Source organism: Sus scrofa, chromosome 7 (assembly GCF_000003025.6).
Source record: "Sus scrofa isolate TJ Tabasco breed Duroc chromosome 7, Sscrofa11.1, whole genome shotgun sequence".
In the NCBI taxonomy this organism is placed as follows: Eukaryota; Metazoa; Chordata; class Mammalia; order Artiodactyla; family Suidae; genus Sus; species Sus scrofa.
This window is the reverse complement of record NC_010449.5, coordinates 81,032,298-81,053,710: the sequence shown is the minus strand read 5'-3', so window position 1 is coordinate 81,053,710 and position 21,413 is coordinate 81,032,298. Positions and strand designations below refer to the sequence as shown.

The 21,413-nt window shown below is 42.6% G+C and overlaps 1 protein-coding gene across 1 annotated transcript in view; it reads left to right on the top strand.

Moving 5' to 3' along the window:
• Window positions 1–21,413, top strand: part of RYR3 (ryanodine receptor 3) — a 568,547-nt gene that overhangs the window by 154,866 nt on the left and 392,268 nt on the right. Inside the window, 1 exon segment of the mRNA XM_021099907.1 lies at window positions 21,128–21,247. Within this exon segment, the coding sequence (XP_020955566.1) occupies window positions 21,128–21,247 (120 nt within the window).

The window sequence follows — 21,413 nt, the reverse complement described above, 5'->3', positions numbered from 1 at the left end:
CCTTGTTCTAGGCTCACAGATCAGTTCACAGTTCTCATCTTCAGGGATCTAATAGAAGGCAGGCAAAACTGCAGTTAGGGTACAAGGTAATAAATGCAATGCCAGGAGTTCCCATTGTGGCTCAGCAGGTTAAGGACCTGACTAGTATCCATGAAGATGTAGGTTCAGTCGCTGCCCTGGTCAGCATTACCGTAAGCTGCAGTATAGGTCTCAGATGTGACTCAGATCGGGTGTTGCTGTAACTATGGCATCAGATACATCTGCAGTTCTTATTTGACTCCTAGCCTGGGAACTTTCATATGCCCTATGCCCTAAATAGAAAAAAGAAAAAAGCAATGCTAGAGGTATACAGGGAGTACTATGGAAACACCGTGGTGGACCTTTCCAGATTGGATGAAGTGTATGATAAGTTTTAGAAAACAGGGAGGAGTTCCCATTGTGGCTCAGCGGTAATGAGCCTGACTAGTACCCATGAGGATGGGGGTTTGATCCCTGGCCTAACTCAGTGGGTTAAGGATCTGGCGTTGCCATGAGCTGTGGTATAGTTTGCAGATGTTGCTCAGATCCTGAGTTGCTGTGGCGTAAGCTGGCAGCTCTAGCTCTGATTCCACCCCTAGCCTGGGAACTTCCATATGCTGCAGTTGCCGCCCTGAAAAGAAAAAAAAAAAAAAAAACAGAAAGCAGGGAGTGTGATGGAGACAGGGCTTCTAGGTCAAAAGAACAACGTGTGCAAAGGCTCAAGTGAGGAGAAAGAATGGCATTTCTGGAGTAGGTCCAAAGCCCTGACATTTAGCCTTTGAGTGAGGGTTAGTAGGCAAGGGGTGGAGCTGAGGCTGTGGGAGGAGAAGGCAGGAGGCAGGTGAGGAGGAGGAATCTGAAGTTATAGGGAAACCGCTGGAGAGCTTTAAGCCATTGAGTGAGCTGCTTGGATTTGCCTTCTGGGGGATGTCACTGTGTCAAGGAGCATGGAGGGTTGATGGGGAGGAGTGAAACGGAAGGCCAAGCTTAATAAGGAATGTTGTGGTGACTCTAGGGGCCTAAACCAAGGCAGGAGCCATGACAATGGAGAGAAGGGGAGAAGGAAAGGAAATTCTAACTGGATGTGAGAGAGAGGACCTGTGAGTAACTTCTAGGCTCCTGCCAGGGGTGTGTGGGTGAATGATGGTACCCACTGCCCATATAGGGAGTGTATGGCACCAAGAAGGAACAAGTCTGGGAAAGGAGGGCTGATGAGATGTTTTGGATAAATTAGCTTGTGGTGTGTCAGGGACATCCAAGTGGACATGACCATGGCTTCCATTCTAATACAGGGGCCTGGACATGGACAGGTGAGATGGGAGAGTTGTGAGTGTGGGAAATGTGAGTTGACACCAGTGACTTGAATGGAGTTACTTGGTAAATAGTATGAGCAGAGCAGAGGCCTGAGGCCAGAGCCTGAAAAAACTCTCAACTCTCAAAATGTGGGAGAGGCTGAATGAGAGGTGAGTGGATGAGAAGGCGCTGGGAGAGTCCTGTATTGCCTTCGAAGCCAAAAGAGATGTTTCCAGGAAAATGGAGAGATTTGCACTATGGCCACATAGATAGGTCAAGAAAGACAAAGTCAAAAATGATCCCCCAGCTATGACAAATTGAAGTTTCCTGGTGACCTAAAGTGGAAGCCATTGACTATGAGAGCAGAGATAATATCACAGGTCATTGAATAAATGGATGGGTCTTTGTCACATGGTCACAAGGGACAGATCTTAGGAATCCTGGTCTCTGGATGTTGGTTCTAGACAAAAGTATTAGGCAAAATGGCTACCTTGTTAAACAAAGAGCAGCAAAATACTTTATTGCCTATTTATTTGTACATAATGCCAGGCTAACCAGAGTAGAGGGAGAATTAAACACAGTTTATGCATTCACAGAGCTCTCATCCCCTAGTGCATGAGTATCAAGATACTAAAATTGGGTAAATTGACCAAAAGTAATCTTCTTTTAATGATATTTCCACAGAGTTGTGTTCTTACAGGATTCCAATCACAAGATACTTTCAGCACTCCCACAGGAGATAGTTGTGTGTTCTGTTTGTAACTGTAATCCAATCTTGATAATTTATGGTTGTGTTTAACCCTCACTTTCAGTAACTCCTTCCTCATATCTCATTTCAGTCTTTTCTGCTATATTTTTTTGGGGGCTCTCCTGTCTCATTCTGACCTCAGTGGATAAAAGATGGTTACCAGCTTCCATATATCAATCCTTCTTACCCTTGCAGATGAATAACAGATTTCCTCTCTGCTTGGAAATCCCCAGGCTAAATAACTCTACTAAAGCCTAAAGAATTGATCTCACAGAATGCCAAGAAGATTAACTAGTTAACAGGCACCAAATGTGGGTAGGCAGAGCAGGCAAGCAGGTGACATAGGAAGTTTTGAATTTGGGAAGAGAAGTGTGCAAATAGTATTGAGAAGTGTGCAGAACAGTATTACATCTTTCGGGTTTTTTTTGGGGGGGGTCATTTTAAAAGTTTTATTGAAGGATAGTTGATACACAATGTGATCATTTCTGCTATACAATAAAGTGATACAGTTACATGTTGGTTTTTAGATTCTCTTTTGGTGCTTTGCCCATAAATTTTTCCCCCAATTTGTATGGGCAAACTCCCAAGAATCTTGGATCCAATGACTGCTGAGGGGTTTCTTCTCTATGCTGTGATTCCGTGTAGATCATTTTTCCTCCCCTTATCTTGGTTTGAAGGTAAGTTTGCGTAGGAGAACCTGATAATGCCAATACAGGGAGGAGTGAGGTTGTGACCAGGTAGCATTTTGCTAGGAGAGATGGCTTTTGACTTGCTGGTGTGGTCTGCTCTATATAGCTTTAGTCATAAGAACTACAGTTATGGAGTTCCCGTCGTGGCGCAGTGGTTAGCGAATCCGACTAGGAACCATGAGGTTGTGGGTTCGGTCCCTGCCCTTGCTCAGTGGGTTAACGATCCGGCGTTGCCGTGAGCTGTGGTGTAGGTTGCAGACGCGGCTCGGATCCCACATTGCTGTGGTTCTGGCGTAGGCCGGTGGCTACAGCTCTGATTAGACCCCTAGCCTGGGAACCTCCATATGCCGCAGGAGTGGCCCAAGAAATAGCAAAAAAAAAAGAAAAAAAAAAGAACTACAGTTAGTTGCAACTGTAAGATAAATTAAGGGCTTTCCTGCATCGTTGATCTGTTTAACATAAAAGGAAACTAATACAATAATTATATATATATATGTAATTATATATATATTACTTTAAATCCCCCACATCTCAGTTTCTAAAAAGCCAAATAAATAAAAAGGAGTGGTTATTGATGCTTAATTCTAAGTTGACTCAAGAATTTATAGCCTAAAATTGTTGAAGGAAAGGTTCTTGATTTCTGGGACCATAAATATTATAGTGACTGGAATTCTGTTTGTGTTCAACACATGGGTAGCCACCTATAGATGAACTGTGATTGCAAAAGTTTGTTTGAAATACATTTACTTTGACGTTCCCTGGTGGCTCGGTGGGTTAAGGAGCTGATGTTGTCCCTCCTGTGCCTCTGGTTACTGCCGTGGCGAGAGTTGAATCCCTGGCCTGGGAACCTCCGCATGCCATGGGTGCAGCTAAAAAAAAAAAAAAATAAATAAAATAAATAAAGATAAATGAGGGGGTTGGGATTGATATATAATATAAAATGAATGGGTAACAAGAACCCACTGTAGAGCACAGGGAAATTTACTCAATACTGCATAGTAACCTATATGGGAAAAGAATTTGAAAAGGAACAGGTGTTTGTATAACTGATTCACTTTGCTGTACACTTGAAATTGACACAACTTTGTAAGTCAATTCTATTCCAATAAAATTTTTAAAAATTCAAAGAAAAAAAAAAGTGCATCTACCTCTAAGTCACAGAAATTATTTAACATTTTGTGACACCAACCATAAATACTCCCCACCTTAAGGAGAGAGGACTGAAATTGCTTTCCCTATTTCCAAGTTGAAAATATGTGCCAGAGAAAAAGATGGATTTCTCTTAGATTTGGGGCATTGTTTAGATATTCTGACTCCTGCCGTGGAGAAGGAAGTGTGTTATTGTGGAGGGGAGAAGAGAACTTGATTCTCTTCCAGGATGGACCGCTGAGCAGCTATGAACAGCCCCCTTCCACATTTTGAGGCTTGGTTGTTCCTGGCTATGGAGCCCTTCAGTTTCTTTAGGGAATGTAAAGAATGTCTTTCATTCAAAATGGTTTTACTTGCTCTTTGCTGAAGTTATCAGAAGGTCGTTCACACTCGTCAAGGAGGGCTTTGGGAACGGGTTGGGGAAGGCAGAGCAAAGATCTCCAAGTATCATGGCACAGATAATGCCATGTGCATTGATTTTTTTTTTAAACTTTTTTGCTTTTTAGGCCCATACCCACAGCATATGGAAGTTCCCAGGCTAGGGGTTGAATCAGAGCTATAGCTGCCAGCCTATGCCACAGCCACAGCAACATGGGATCTGAGCTTCATCTGTGACCTACACAACAGTTCACAGCAACACCAGATCATTAACCCACTGAGCGAGGCCAGGGATCGAACCTGCATCCTCATGGATACTAGTTGGGTTTGTTTCACTGAGCCACAGTGGAAACTCCAGTGCCTGGTACATTGAAAACATTCGATATTGGTTGGTTGGCTCTAGTTTTCTGTTTTAACTTTGCAGACTCTTGTTACTTTATGAGTCCCTAGTTTTGGAGAGGTCTGTGAGATGAGTTTCTCCTGGTGATTTATTTACAGCTGACAGATTGTCTCCCCAGTCCCCCATCCTCAGGAAAAGAAGTCTCATGAGGCAGCATCACAGAGGCCCAGAGAAAAAGAGCAGAAAGGAATCCGGCTATGTTCTGGAGGTGCACATCTGATGAGGGGCCCGTGGATGACAGCCCTTGACGATTGTAGTGTCTCAGGTCAACCGTGGCCAACCTTTGGATCCTTGATTAAAAGAAAATGAGAGAGTGGTATGGATGGGGAGTTTGAGGTTGGTAGATGCAAGCTATTACATTTAGAAGGAATAAGCAATGAGGTCCTGCTCTACAGCACAGAGATCTACGTCCAACCTTTTGGGTTAGAACATGATGAAAGATGGTATGGAAAAAAAAAAAAGAACGTGTGTATATGTATGACTGGATCACTTTGCTGTATAGCAGAAATTGAAGGAACATTGTAAATCAACTATACTTTAATAAAAAAAAATTTAAAAAGGAAATGGATGAGTTCCCACCATGGCACAGCAGAAATGAATCCAACTAGGAACCATGAGGTTGCAGGTTTGATCCCTGGCCTCGCTCAGTGGGTTAAGGATCTGGTGTTGCCGTGAGCTGTGGTATGGGTTGCAGACGTGGCTCGGATCTGGCGTTGATGTGGCTCTGGTGTAGGAGTGGCAGCTGTAGCTCCGATTGGACCCCTAAGGGAACCTCCATATGCCATGGGTGCGGCCCTAAAGAGCAACGATAAAATACAGTACAGTAGAATAGGAAATGAGGATACTTGATCTTCCCTCAGGATTTTCCTTTTATTACATCCAGATCTCATTTGTTTTCCCCTGTGATTCCAAACATTTATCAGAACATCAGCCAGCCTCCTCTGACTTCCACGGTTAGCACCTCTGATCTGAGTGGATAAAGGAGTTCCTCATCCTCACTGTGCACTGGGAAGACCTGCACCCAGCATCCTTCCCTGGAGATGCCCATCAGGGTAGGGCCCCAGTATCAGCATATTTTGAAAGTGTTCTAGTTGACTCTCATGTTCACATGTGGTTGAGCCCCACTGCTCTGCAGCAGAGGTAGGTTTGTTTTTTTTCCTGTTGATGTAGGAAAAGTAAGAAAAATTGGAGGGAAAAAATAGAATAAATTCACTTTTATTCTATCTCACCAAGATGGGCTGGGCTTTGTGTCCTGAGAGCTGGGGCTTCTTTTTGCCTTGAGGACTTTTGTTGCCCAAAGTCTCTTGGAGATGAAAATTTGAGTGGCCCTAGTAGGGTGTGGGTCCTGAGGCTTCAACAGGGTGAGGCTAAGTTGCCAAACGTGGCCTAGCCTTGCTTCAAAGGCTGGAGGGAAGGGCAAAGGAGGGCCATCATAGGTGGCAGATACCTTCAGCACTGCTCATACACTACCCAGGAAATGGTAAGGTGATCCAGATCAAGATGCTGATCCTCAAAGCACCAAGACCTTGGGGTCCACAGTCTCTGTGGCTAAGAAGGGTAAAGAACTATTGGGTTTCTGCCAACAAATGGACCACACGGGCTTGGACTATGGGCATCTTGGCAGCAATCTTGATGGGCTGAGGGTCAACTGCTTTGTTCCAAATTTTATGAACTAATAAATCTCTGGGGATTGTTATACAACCCTGGAGAGGGGAAAACTTCCCCTAAACATGACTGAGATTGGAATTATTGTAGGTAAAGATTCAGAGCCAGACGTTACTGTACTGAGGGGGGAAAAAAAGGCAGTATGGCACTTTTTTTGTATCTTAGGGATACGGAATAAATTTCGCTCTGTAACAGAAGGAATCAAGCCATCAGGCGTAAGTAAATTGAATTACCCCATCTCATGTGCTTCTCATTTTATTGGGTTTTCATTAGATTTTGGTTTGGTCAAGAACTCCGAGGACTTAATTTTGCTTCAGAAGGACACTTGCATTTTCTAAGCCTGTTCATAGAATATAGTGGACTCAGAATTTTTAAAGGCAGGACTTCGAGGCAGCAGTGTGGTAGTGAATGGTGGGGGTAGAGTAAGGACAGAAAGAATGAGCCTGGGTCTTGAAATTCTACTTTGACTTGATGTAAGATTAAGAAAAAATTGGGTATTTATATTTTATTTAGGAAAGAGGAAGCTCCCCCTTCAATTAAAGTTTTGCAGCTGTAATCCCCGCCACCAACCCCAGTAAGGTGAGACCCTGAAAAAACAGCATCACTAAGTGGGAATAGTGTCAATTATTAAGTTACCAAAGTGCTTTCTTTACCAAGGAGCCTTGGTATAGTGGGAAGAATGGGTTTTGGAGCCACACAGACAAGATTTAAATCCCTACTTACTAGCTTTGATGCATTTTTGTATCCTCAGGACCTAGCAATGTGTGTGTATAATAGGCACTAAGGAATACTTCATAAATTAATAGATGACTCTAAGCAGTTAAGTACCACATCTGAGCCTATGCCCAGGCGTCTTTACCTAGAAAGGGGATACTGATGATACATGATGAGATTTTTGAAATTTTATAGATAGAATGTTTTTAAACCAGTGCCTGGAGGGTTCCCTTTATATTTAATTTACTGCTAGTGCATACCTTCCCTTAGTGCTGTGTGACAGGAAGAAGCACACTGCAGTGACATCCTCAAGTGTGGGACATTGTCACACTCAGTAGCCAACTTTTATCCCCAGATTAGACTCTGAGGATTGAGTCCTGCCCCAGGAGGATGTGTCCAGGTGAACCCCTGTCAATAGAAACAGGCTTGGCTTGGCTCTCCTGGATCCTCTGTCTTTTCGTGAGATGTGTCTTAGAATCCCCAGAAGCATCTGGTTTCAGTTCCTGACTCTCAGGTGCTTTTGGTCTACAGCGTCTCCCTCAGCTTTGACTCGCCGTTCTGATCCACTGTTTCTTCCCACCTTCACGATTTTCATTCAACAAACATTTGTGACGTGTCAGCCATGTGGTAGGTTTAGGGAGACCACCCAAACAAGATGGAGATGAGCAAGATGTAACTTTGCCTTCCAAGCAGAAAAAAAATTTGGGTAAGAGGACTTCACTAAGATATCCAAGAGCTACAATAAGGAGGGGTAAGTTCTCTGGTAGAAGCACATAACACAGGAATTCATTATGGACAGAAAAGGTGTCAGGAGAGAGAGATATCTCAAACATTCCTGTGTTCTTCTGTCTTACTCTGATTCTTCTGGTCCTGAATTATATCATCATCTCTGCAAACCACTGCCACCTAAAGCCGCCAGAGCCAGTCTAGAAGGTGCTAGCCATCCACTTAGACTGGGGACTCCAGGAGCGCCATGTCTTGCTTTAGTTCATCACTTCACCCCAGGCCATGAAACAGAGTCCAGTGAATCAGCAGACACACAGATATTTATTAAATAACTGTGTGTAAGCTGAAAGAAATGGGTAACTTTTTAAAGAAGCTAGTCCGGGGCAGGTCATAGGGCTTGATGCTCCATGAAACTATGAAATCATTTTTTTTGCCTTTAAGTGATCTGTTTTCAAAAGACTTAGCCATCTAAATGTCAGCCCATAAATTTCATTATAACCTGCTAACTTCATCAAGCATCCTTTACGAAAAAGGAACAGTGTTCCCTAGCTAATAGATTGTGTACGGTAATTGCTGGATGCTTTGTTCCTGCTTTCAGATTTTACATCTGTCAGTAAATTGGAGTGATTATGCACACACACGGAGTGCTCGAATGTGTCCTACTTGGAGGGTATTTTAGTTTTGTTTGCTTTTTCTATAAATCTTAAAGAGGAAAATTCCAGAAAGTTCCCCCTCTGAGTCAATGCCTTAGACTAGTGGAGAGAAACTTGATACCTAGTTCTCAGAAACAGAAGCAGGTGGTACTGTTACCCACTTCCTGTATGTAAGAATTGTTAGAAGCTCTGGCTGAAAATGAGTAGACTCTTATGGGTGAATTGCTTGGCCCAGAGAAGATGTTATGCCTCAACTCAGAAGCCACAGATCCCAAAGCCAGTGACAAAAGCAAAGGAAATGGATTTAAAGAGTAGATCTAATAACATAAAAATGCGGGTATCATCGCACAATTCAAGATCTCTCAGAACTGGATGTGCTTTGCGTCTTTTTGGGTTACAGTGCCTCAGTGTGTACCAAGATGGAGTGCAAACTCATCAGCAATTATAATATAAGCATGGGAAGCTGAGGTGTCTTAGTCAAATCCCCTTGTTAAATTAGGTTCAGAGAGGACATTTCCCTGCCATTAACTGTTACCAGTCTTTGCTACCTCTTAGCCTAAACATTGAACATTATGATTTGTTTTGATGTTCTAGCTTTTCCCCATTCATTCTTTACCCTGGTTGATGAGAAGAAAGAAACCAAAGGGGTGTGGGTATGTTCCTGGGTGTGGTCATTTGCCTGGTGTGGGAGAGAAGTATTCAAAATATCAAGTTACAAATAATTTTATATTAAAAAGCCTTCCTGCAAAACCTGAAATTCACTTGGTACCAACTAGATCATTATTTTTCTATCTCCTGAGAATAGGAAATTTAAATAAATTGACCATTATTTCTAGGTGACTGTGTCATAGGTCACTACCTTCTTCCATGTTGGATAACAGCGTGTTCTATCTGAGAGAGAATTAATTGCGTGTATCAACCCTAGTGTCTGCTTATCTCCCTAATCACTTTAGGTTAAGACTGTCCCCTTTGCCTTCTTCTGTGCAATTTTCAAAGGGTTTAGCCATGGGAGAGACTGAGATGATTTTACCATCAGACTGCAAATTCAGCCTTCTTGGCAATAGGCAAAATTATAAAGAGGAAACAGGACCTTCCTTCTAGTTGTTGGAGCAGAAAGAGCTCTGGAGGCTGTGGGTTGCTTCCTTTGTCGGCCCTTAACACAGGCAAATGATTCCAGCTGGGACTGAGGAATGTTTGGGCATTTCCTGTAAAGGAAAAATTAGAGTATAATGAATTCATACATTATTGTGGACACTGTATTTACTAGGAACTAAAAGATGAGTCTTTTCTTTGGTGGCTGAGTGCCTGCCTTGGACCAGGTACTATTTGGGGCATTGGAGATACAGTGGTGAGCAAAACAGTGTCCATGAAGGTTACATTCTAATGAAGGAGGAAAGAGATAGGAAATAAATAAGTATATGTTCTTAGATGGTAAATGCTAGTGGGGAAAGAAGGCAGATTATGCAAGATGGGAAGTGCAGAGTGGGAATGGGGTTGTAATTTTACATGGGGTAACCCAGAAAAGCCTCTCTGATAAGATGACCCCACAGAGCAGACACCTGAGGAAGTGAGGGGTTGGGGGGAGCCATAAAGGCATGTGGAGAAGAGCATTCTGGGCGAGGAGAACAGCCAGTGCAAAGGGTTGGAGGGAAGAACATGCTTCAAAAATGTGCGCTCCCAGAAGGGGACCAGTGCAGCTGAATCTGAGCAAGCAAAAGAGTTGTAGAAGGGAGACTATAGCCAACTGGGCATAATTTTAAGACTTTGAAGGCCATAGTAAGAATTCTGCCTTTTTCCTGAGTGAGAGAGAAAGCCATTGGTAAGTTCTGAGTCATGCAGAAACATGATCTGAGGCTTTAAAAGCTTTCTTCTGGCTACTGTAGAGAAGAGAGATGAGTGGGAGATAAGTTCAGAGGTGGTTGTTGTAATTGTGACACAAGAGGCAGTGACATGACCAGATGCTAGTGATGAAGAGGATGCAGGGGGGTCCAATCAGATTTGTTTTGAAGGTAGCCTGTGGGTAGGATTTGTTGTCGATGCGGAAGGGGATGAAAGAAGAAAACAATTGATATGACCTCAAGGTGTTTTTGTTTTTGTCTGAGCATCTAAAGAATGGAGTTGCTGTGTCCTAAGACAGTAAAGGAACATATGGGAAAGATGCTTAGATGTTGAATTTGGGACATACTAAGCAACTGGGGACAACAGTTTGGAGTTCAGAGTTTAGGCTGGTGATACAAATTTGAGAGTTATTCATATCCACATGATTTTTAAAGCCATGAAACCAAATGAAATCACCAAGGAGGGGAGTTCAGGTAAAGAAGAGAACTCTGAGGAATGGTCTTGGAGCACTACTCCAGCATTAGAGAGGGGAAATGAGGCTAGGCCAGCCAGGGAGACTGAGCAGGAGGTGCTAGTGAATAGGAGAAAAAAAAAGCAAGGGAAAGTTTACCCTATGAGCCAAATGAAGGAAGTATTTTTAAAAGAGAGGAATGATTAAATTCTATCAATCTTGTCTCTTGGATCATGGCATTTCCATTGTATTGCATTTTGCAACAACCAGTGAGCAGTAAGGAACCAAACATGGGAGCCATTCCTAATTTTTGACAGATTAGAAAAACAATGAGTTCCAAAGGCATAATCATACTAAAACCCAAACAGACAATAGCAGCGGCAAAACCGTAGAAATGTTAAGCTTAGAGACACAACATCACATCAGCCTCGAGAGTTAAACATTGGTCTAGTTAAGTCTCCTCCCTCAGTCTATCACCTTTAGCTTCATAATTTTTAAAATGGCATTAAGAATACTTACATGTCTCGTTGGGCTATTGTGGACAAACAAGGCATCATTGAACCTTTTATATAATCCCAGCTATTTCCACGTTGGCATCCTAGACGCTCCAAGTAAGAAAATGCAGACATATTTTTATTGTGCAAATATTAATGCATAAACATTCTGTTAATATTATTAGTTTTCAAAATATATGAGTCATTAAATTTACAACTATTTGTACTTGAAACACTCAATGACAGGCACTGAGGATTCACAGGGAAACAAAAGGCAGGCTCCTGCCCCTAAGAAGCTTAAATCTAAAGAAACCAATAGTCAAAATGATTTGAAATTTAGAATACAGAAAATAGAAGTTTCTGTCGTGGTTCAGTGGTTAACGAATCTGACTAGGAACCATGAGGTTGCGGGTTCGATCCCTGGCCTTGCTCAGTGGGTTAAGGATCTGACATTGCTGAGAGCTGTGGTGTAGGTCGCAGACAGCGGCTCGTATCCCGTGTTGCTCTGGCTGTGGCATAGGCTGGCAGCTACAGCTCCGATTAGACCCCTAGCCTGGGAACCTCCATATGCTGTGGGTGTGGCCCTAGCACCCATATGCTAAGGGTGTGGCCTTAGGAAAGACCAAAAAAATTTAAAAATTAAAAAAAAATACATAAAAAAGAATACAGAAGATAGCCAGTGCCATTATTCCTTGTGAAATCATTTGTGGGTGATCTCATTATCCCAGTAGCCCACTTAGTTTTCATCTAAGAGATGCTTTGGGGGATAGCCTTAGAAGGAGTTCTGACACCCATGTCTGTATTTATTTAGCCCGTAGCTCTAACTGTAATAGTCCCCAAAATAGTGCCTGAGGTTCAAGATGAGTGGCCAGGCCACGTATTCCTTTTTAAAGCTTTAAATGATCCTGGATTTTCTTTGGAAGTCATATCTGCACTTAAATGTGGACCATGAAATCGGCTGGACTGCACCAGGCCCCACGTGCTCCTGTGCACAAGCCTCTTGGTATCACTGATGTGCAGATCTAACTATAGGGCTGTCATCGGCTGCCTAATGATCTACCTTAAATAGGGCTGTCAGCCGTCTTGCTTTGCCCCACAAAGTGCTTTGCAAGTGACCCCGAGAGAAGAGGGGAAGCCAAGGTGCCCCCCTGCCATCAACTCAGAGGTGGCAGACATGGATGGTCTGGCCTTTGGGCTGGCAGCCAGGTGTAGGAGAGAAGCAGTAGGGTTAGACTAGGCAAGCTACGTTTATTTTCAAGTTCAAAGTTCTTTGGCTAGAGGAGTACAGAAAGAACTTTACCTTGTCAGACAAGACCTGTGATAATATGAAATCTCAGCAAAGAGAGCCAAAGGCTGTAGATCCTTGTTCAGGGACAATCACTCAACACCACCCCAGGCTGAAGCTTTGACAGGAATAGTCGGTGCTTGTGAACTGCATAGCTTGGAGGGATGCTGATATATGATACAGCTTGGATTTTCATCATTTTCCCCCCTTGGCTACAGGTTTTAGAATGGTATTCACTCCTTCCATTGTTATAGTCATTGGTTACAGACAAATTTTGCTTTATTTGATTTTAAGCTCCCTGGCTGTTCTCTCTGGCATTGTGCTCTTGATTTGGTTACTTTTTAAAGTTGTATGACCATGTGAGATGGCTGAGATAGATCTATTTTTATCAGCACCATCACCATGGACCTTTGAGTGAGGAAGACATGATTTCAGACCTGTTGTGAAGGTCAGTCTCTTGGAATCGAGAGCCAGTTTGGCACCATGGTAAAGAGGGCAGGCTCCTGATTCATGTGATCCTAAATTCAAGGTCAGAACCTGTTACTTACATGCTGTGTGGTGCTAGGTAAGTAAATTAACCTCTCTGTGCCTCAACTTCTTTATCTACGAATTGAGAGGCTATTAGTACCTATCTTACAGGGTGGTTGTAAGGGTTAAACGGAAATGTTGGAATATGGTGGTACATAATGACTGTTCATTAAATATTCCCTCATTCAAATTGCCTAATTCCTCAGAGTTTTGGTTTCTTCATTCTTAAAATGGTTGTGTCTTTGTGAATGTCAAATCATCTAGAGGGAAATCTCAGCAGAGTGGCTAGTATAGAATGAATAGTTATTATTAGCAATAATAATAATAATTAAGCAACAGAAACTAAAAACTTTTGAAATGGACTCCAAAGCCTCATTATTGGTCATTCCCGGTTACTTCTTTATGTCAACATCTGTTCTCTTTTTATGAGATGACTCAGTTCTGACTCATCAGTGAAACAGTGCCCCCCTTTTACAGAAACTATTCTTACATGAGTGAAAGGAGAGAAACCTCTTTTTTAAACTGATTTCACATCCCAATCAGCCAGCATGTTTTTACCCAACACATTCTGTTCCCAGCTCAGATGGGAAAGCAGTTTTCTGCTCTGAGAGTTTGTAATCGACTGGACTTACAAGGTAAAGACATGCCCATTCAGTAAATTGTAATTGAGAGTGTAATGTGTGCAAGACACTATGCTTGTGAGTATCCTCATAGGTGTCAACGTGAACCAGATGGGGATCCTGCCTTCAAGGGGTTCAAAGCCAGTTGAGAGGAGTTGGGAGTGAGAGCATGGATGCAGCCTTCCTGGACTGGATACCAGGCTGTACCCCTTGCCACCATGAGACCTTAGGCAGGTTACTTACCTGCTCTGCACAGGGGCTCCTCATTTATCAAATGGAGTTAGCAATAGTACTACATCAGAGGAAGCTTAAAGCACAGTGCCTGTGACACAATCAGAGAACAGTAAATGTGAGCCATTTCCATATATACAGTTGCGGGTGAGCCATGCATGTGAATAATCATAATGCAGGGGTATGGTGATTTTGCTGCGGAAGTTTGGAGAGAGGCAAGAGGTTTCACAAAGAATATGGTATTTATGCTAAGCTTGGGAGACTAGGGGATCTATGAATAGGAAAATCACAACAAATTTTGAACTAGAGACAGTGAGTTGAGGGCATCGAGGTAGAGAAGGCTAAGGAATTCGGTAGGGAAGAAGTTGGAAAGATAAATTGGAAAGTGAAGTCCTCATACACTAGTTCAAGAAATGTGTACATTTTGTGAACAGTGTGGAGAGAACTATTGGGGCTTTTCAGCAGGATCATAATAAGGTCAGAGCTATGCCTCCAATAACATACCAGAAAGAAAAGGCCCTGGGTGTTACAGCTTTGTCTAGGGCCTGTTTGCTATAGGACAGGAGGAAAGAGAGACTCATAGACAGACAGGAGGTGATGATGTTTGAGCCTAGACTGCAGAGAATTTGGGTGTGCCATCAACGAACAGGAAACAAAAAGATGAATAGGTTGAAAAGGAAGCCTTTGGATGCATTGGGACATATTGGTTTGAGATGTTGTTAAGTCCATGGATAAAGTTAGGAATAGGTGGAGATTTAGAACCTTCGAAAGTTATCAGATTGGAGGTACAGATGGCATAACAACTCCTCAGAAGAAAACTGGATGCCTGGGTAATGGCTGTGATTGCTCAGGGAGAAGGACAAAGACCTGTCCTTGGGCATTGCCTCTGTTGAAGGGTGGCAGGAGAGAAGAACAGGGAAGGACCCATCGAATGGCAAGACAATTAGGAGAATACAGAGTTGAATGAAGGAATGGAGGGATTTCAAGAAGGAGCATTTCATAAATGCTTAGCAAACCTTACTTGGGAGACAGTAGGCAATAGGGATGAAGGGAGAGGTAAGCCTAGAGGTGGAGGGGAGAACTCAGCACTGGTGGGGAGGTACACTAGGGAAGACAGACAAAAAAAATATCATATGACATCACTTATAGGTAGAATTTTTTAAAAAAAATTATGCAAATAAACTTAAGTACAAAACAGAAACAGAACCACAGACCATGGAAAAGATTACCATGGGGAAGGAGGGAAGGGATAAATTAGGAGCTGGTGATTAATAGCTACACATTACTATATATTAAGTAGATAATTGACAAGGACATACTGTATAGCACAGGGAACTATACTCAATATTTTTTAATTACCTATATGGGAAAAGAATTTGAAAAGAATATATATGTGTATATATATGTGTGTGTGTATATATATGTACACACATATATATACATATGTATGAATCACTTTCTATACACCAAAAACTGACACAACATCATAAATCAACTATACATCAATAAAAAAAAGAATTATTTTTTTAAAAAGCCAAGCAGAGACCTTTTGACTTACTTGGTAGAAAGCAAGAAACCTTTATATGATCTTACAGAGATTATTTCCTGGGACACTTAGGAGATTCATACTCCTCATCTTTAAGGACAGACCTCCAGTCTGAAAGGGTTCACTGTTATTGATTATTGTGCCTCCAACCTAGCACTTCCATCTCTCTCCTTTTTTCTTCTTTTTAGGTCAACACCTGTGGCATATGGAAGTTCCCAGGCTAGGGGTCAGATTGGAGCTGCAGCTGCCAACCTACACCACAGCCACGTGGAATCTGAGCCACAGCTTGCTGCAATGCTAGATCCTTAACCCACTGAGTGTCTAGTGGTTAAGGATCAAACCCACATCCTCATAGAGACAATGTTAAGTCCTTAACCCACAGAACCACAGTGGGAACTCCCAGCAGTTTCTTCTCATTAGTTTGCCTCGCTTTTTCTTATAGATGGAAGGTGTTATTATTACTTGATATCAACTGAGTTGAATCTGCCGTAAGTCCTACAAAAAGAGAAATTTTATGGTCTTGTTCTAGTGAAAAAAGATTTGAACAAGCTGAAATGTATGTGTGTGTATGTATATGCGTGTGTGTGTATATATATATATATATATATATATATATATATGAACAAAACTTGAGTTGTTTGTTTTCTCTATCAAAAAAATCAATTGTTCTCCTTGCTGGGGTGGAAGAAATAAGGGAGCTGGCAGCATCTTCTCAAAACTCGAAATCTTCATTAAGGAGAGCAAGAATAGTGAAAGAGAGTGAAAGACAAGAAAGAAGACTGCATCTATAGAGTGAGATAGTCTAGTTTGGGTTTTAGACTTGAAATCATTCTAGGTTATGACAGGGAATGTAAGAGTATGTTACTAAAATAGAGTGGAAGTAACTAGGTCAAGGTGTTCATTTTGAATAGATTGTCTACATAAACCTTGAAGTTACTTGAGATGCAGCCTAAAGCAACCTAGAGAAAGGCCATGGGCTGGTCTTTCAGCAGTCAGCTCCATCACTACAATTCACAGATCTTGTCTCACAAAACCTGGTGTACTCCATGGTATCCTGGAAGAATTCTTTGTCCTTGGAAGGGAGTCAATAAAGGTGTGTTGAATTTACACACAAATTTTCATCAAATTTTCTGATTGTCTTTAAGTGGTGGGAGAAGTAACTAGTCTGTTGATTGATTGCCAAAGAAGGTGTGAAGATTGGCTATCACATGTCTCAAAATAGAAGGGTTTTTGCACCTGAGTAAAAGAACTGGCACTGGGGGAACATAAGGAGAATGCAAGCTTCTGGGGAGAGGAGATAACAAATGTTAGATGAATTTTCACCCTTCAGTTAAAGGAGCTTCCTTGAAAATAGCATTATCTATATATTTTGTTGATTAAACCCTTGTCGGCTATATCATTTGCAATTATTTTCTCACATGCCATAGGTTGTCTTTTTTTTTTAATGGTTCCTTTGCAGTGAAAAAGCTTGTAAGTTTGAGTAGGTTTCATTGGTTTATTTTTATTTCTATTGCCTAGGGATACTGACCTAAGAAAACATTTGTACAGTTGATATTAGGGAATGTTCTGCCTAAGTTTTCTACTAGTAGTTTTATAGTGTCTTATCTTAGGCTTAAGTCTTTAGGCCATTCTGAGTTTATTTGTGTATGTGGTATGAGGGTGTATTCTAGTTTCATTAATTACCAAAATACACAAACAACTCGTACAACCCAACAGCAAAAAAAAACAAACAATCCAATTTAAAAATAGCCAGAAAGCCTAAATAGACATTTCTCCAAAGACGACGTATGGATGGCCAATAGGCACTTGAAAAAATGCTCAACATCACTAACTATTAGAGAAATACAAATCAAAACTACAATTAGTTTCCACCTCACATTGGTCAGAATGGCTGTAATTAGTAAGTCTACAAATAACAAATGCTGGAGAGGGTGTGGATAAAAGGATACCCTTCTCCACTGTTGGTGGGAATGTAAATTGGTACAACCGCTATGGAAAACGGTATGGAGCTACCTCAGAAAACTAAGTATAGAACTACCATATGATCCAGCAATCCCACTCCTGGCCATATATCTGGACAAAATTTTCATTTGAAAAGATGTATGCACCCATATGTTCATTGCAGCACTATTTGCAGTAGCCAAGACATGGAAACAATCTAAATGTCCATTGACAGATAAATGGATTAAGATGTGGTATATATACACAATAGAATATTACTGAACCATAAAAAGAACAAAATAATGCCATTTGCAGCAACATGGATAGAACTAGAGACTCTCATAGTAAGTGAAGTAACTCAGAGAAAGATAAATACCGTATGATATCACTTATATGTGGATTCTAATATACGGCACAAATGAACCTATCTACAGAAAAGAAACAAGCTCATAGACATAGAGAACAAACCTGTGGTTGCCAAGAGGGAGGGGGAGGGAGTGGGATGGACTGTGAATTTGGGGTTAGTAGATGCAAGCTGTTGCATTTGAAATAGGTAAGCAATGAGGTTTCTGCTATACAGCACAGGGAACTATATCCATAGTTCCATGCTATGGAACGTGATGGAAGATATGAGAAAAAGAATGTGTGTGTTTATGTATAACTGGGTCACATGGTTGTACAGCAAAAATTAACAACATTGTAAATCAACTATGATAAAAAATTAAAAAATAAAATACAAATAAGAAAATAGCATTATCTGGAACCTCCCAGATGTGATTTAAAACAAAAGGAGAAAGGAACAAGAGGGGAGAAATTAGACATCAGCGTCAGTATAGGGATGTGTAAACTAGTTAGGGCTGGTAAGTGGAGGGGGAGATTGTGTTCTGTGTTTTACCAGGGAGGGAAGAATTAATGAGATAGATTGAATTAACTCATCTAATGGTTCCAAATGGTGCAAAGGTTTCAGGGTCAAGCACTCCAAGGCTCCACAGTCTGTCTAGTGAAGGTTTGTGGAGCTAATAGCTGCTGTCTGGAGCAAAGGCTGCCACTCCAGGTGGTGTCTGCGGCCAGGTCAGCACTGAGCATATGGTTCCAGATGGTGTGTGGGGGAAATAGAGAAAGTGTTTGGAGAAGGGTACATTTGGCCCAGAGAGGCACAGCCATCTGCATCACCCAGAATGCCGACTTAGATGGTGCTTATAGGTGGGTGCTCTTCCTGTGGTGGTTGCTGAGCCTGGGAGAGTCCTTTATTTTGTTAATTGGCAGTATGGGTTGTGAGAATGTGAATTATAGCACAAGTCAGTTTCATAGGATAATTAGACCCCGAGACAGCTAGTGCAAAGTGGTTTGGGTACTTTGGGGTAGAACGCTCATGGGAAATAAGATACGGAAGGAGATTGTCGAGGACACACATTGAAAAGAAAATCTTGGAGTTCCCGTCGTGGCGCAGTGCTTAACGAATCCGACTAGGAACCATGAGGTTGCGGGTTTGGTCCCTGCCCTTGCTCAGTGGGCTAGCGATCCGGCGTTGCCGTGAGCTGTGGTGTAGGTTGCAGATGCGGCTCAGATCCTGCGTTGCTGTGGCTCTGGCATAGGCCAGTGGCTACAGCTCCGATTCGACCCCTAGTCTGGGAACCTCCATATGCCGAGGGAGCGGCCAAGAAATAGCAACAACAACAACAAAAGACAAAAGACCAAAAAAAAAAAAAAAAAAAAAGAAAATCTTGTTGACTGACTAGTTCATGAAAAGTCTGGTCATGGACCCACTCCTGTGATTTCCAAATGCCTGTTTTCATGAGTGAATGGTGCGTAGGTGTGAGATGCTTAATTATTTTTTGGTAGGGGGTCCTCTTCAAATTTTGGACAGGAATATGATGTGTTTTGAGGACATCCTCTTCCAGTCGAGACCATTTAATTCCCATGGCCCCTGTTTCATAGCGCCTTTCTGTCATTTTGACAAGAGAAACCCTCCTTCCCCACAGCCTGTGCTCCTTCTGAGGATGGTATTGCCCCTGGCTGCAGAGGGATCTGGGGCAGGGGGGGAAGACTCCATTTGCGGAAAAACTTCATCTTTTTCAGCAATTTCCCTGAGCCCACATTTTCAGAGTAGTGATGTTCTGGGGTTTTCTTCTGCCTCAATTCCAATGAAGACTATGAATTCTGGCTTCACTAGAAGCAGAGGCTCTTGAATTTATTACAGGCTCAGTTTAGTGAGGAACAGTGACATTTCAGTGCTAGTGAGAGTGTGGAGCTTTTTTGTAAATTCCCTCCATCTTCGCCTGTCACCCCTGACCAGTCTCTAGACACCTGCAGACAACTTGGTGAGGGTTGGTTCTCTTGAATCTCTTCATGTTCCCACCAAGTAAAGGATTTCCTCTTTCCATGTGACTACACAGTCGAGGAAAACCCTGGCTATTTAATGTGCCTTCCCTGTGCTCCAGGACAGGCTCTAACACTGGGATATGGGGATGAGATGGGGAACAGGAGAGGGATCCTAAGGAGGAAGCACCACCTGGCTCTCTGCCATTTATTCTTTTAACTGAACCACACCTGAGAGTCTTCTCCGTATTTGAAACCCAAAGTCAGGGAGTTCCTCTTGAGGCTCAGCAGTAAGGAACCTGCCTAGTATCCATGAAGACCCTGGTTTGATTCCTGGTCTTGTTCAGTGGGTTAAGGATCCACTTTGCCATGAGTTGTGGTGTGGGTCACAGATACAGCTTGGATCCCACATTGCTGTGGCTACAGTGTAGGCCAGCAGCTTCAGCTCCTATTTGACCCCTAGCCTGGGAACTTCCATATGCTGTGGCTATGGCCCTAAAAAGACAAAAAAGAAAAAAGAAACCCAAAGTCAGGTGGTGGTGGTCAGAGAGCATGTGCACTGACAGGTTGGAGGAGCGGGGATGAGGTTTTGGTAGGGAGGTTTTTCTGTCTGCCTCAGGCAGGGCTGTGCAGGGAGTGAGCACATTAGTGTATTGTTGATGGTCTGGAAGGGATACTGCCCTCCATTCACAGTATCCTTTCCAGACCGTCAACAAGAGAGATGCTGTGCAAACAAGGTTTCTGTGATTTGAGGAGGGCTGCCTTTGAGATTGATGCCTAGGAGGAAGGCCCCCTGCTTGGGAACTCAGAGTGGCTCCTCTACTTGACTTTCAGATCTAACCTTCCAATCAAGATCCTCAAGGCTTCCTTCAGTCTTCCTTTCCTGAATGTCTAACATGCATCTCCCCCTCTCGTCCGCAGTCTTCTCTGTCATCTCTGGCAAATGTTTTGCCACTGTGTACACCTCACCCATCAAACCTGTCCCTTCTCAACCTGACAAAAATGGATTTTCCCTCCACAAACCCCACCCCCCTCTAATCACTGCTGTTGTCTCTGCTTCCCTCAGTCACACCTCATTGTTTTATTGTTCGTTTGGAGAATTGCTTAGGTTTACTTTCACGTTTACTTAAGTGTTGAAATCATCTGCTCACCTGGATGGTGTGCAGTTTGCACATCTCAGAAGTGAGGCTCATGCTGTATATTTAAGTAGCACCTCTGTTCCATGTACTTGCTCCCTGACCCTACCCCAGAACTGAATAGAGTTCTGACTTGGGGGAGAAGCTCTATTATGCCATGTGAATAACAAACTCTCCTTTAACATTTAAGGCATGTGCTGCCCCTCAGCGTACCTGAAAAAGATACAGCGAGGTGCTTTGGGGGCTTAGCTCTGGATCAGGAGGTGGTCCCTCATGCTTACATTGGTCTCTGTTCCCCTGGCAGGAAGATGAAGTGGTCCTCCAGTGCATCGCCAACGTTCACAAGGAGCAGAGGAAGTTCTGTCTGGCAGCTGAGGGACTTGGGAATCGCCTGTGCTTCTTGGAACCTACTTCAGAAGCCAAGGTGAGATCGACAGTCTGCCTCACATCTTCCCTTTTGCTCACCCCACCCCAGGCAGTCATCCGGGGGCTGGGACTGCTGGGAGGTGGTGAGGAAGAGATTTAAAAGGACACATTTATTTTTAAAACAGGAAGAAGGTGAGATTTAAGCTCTCCCTAACCCAGGAAAC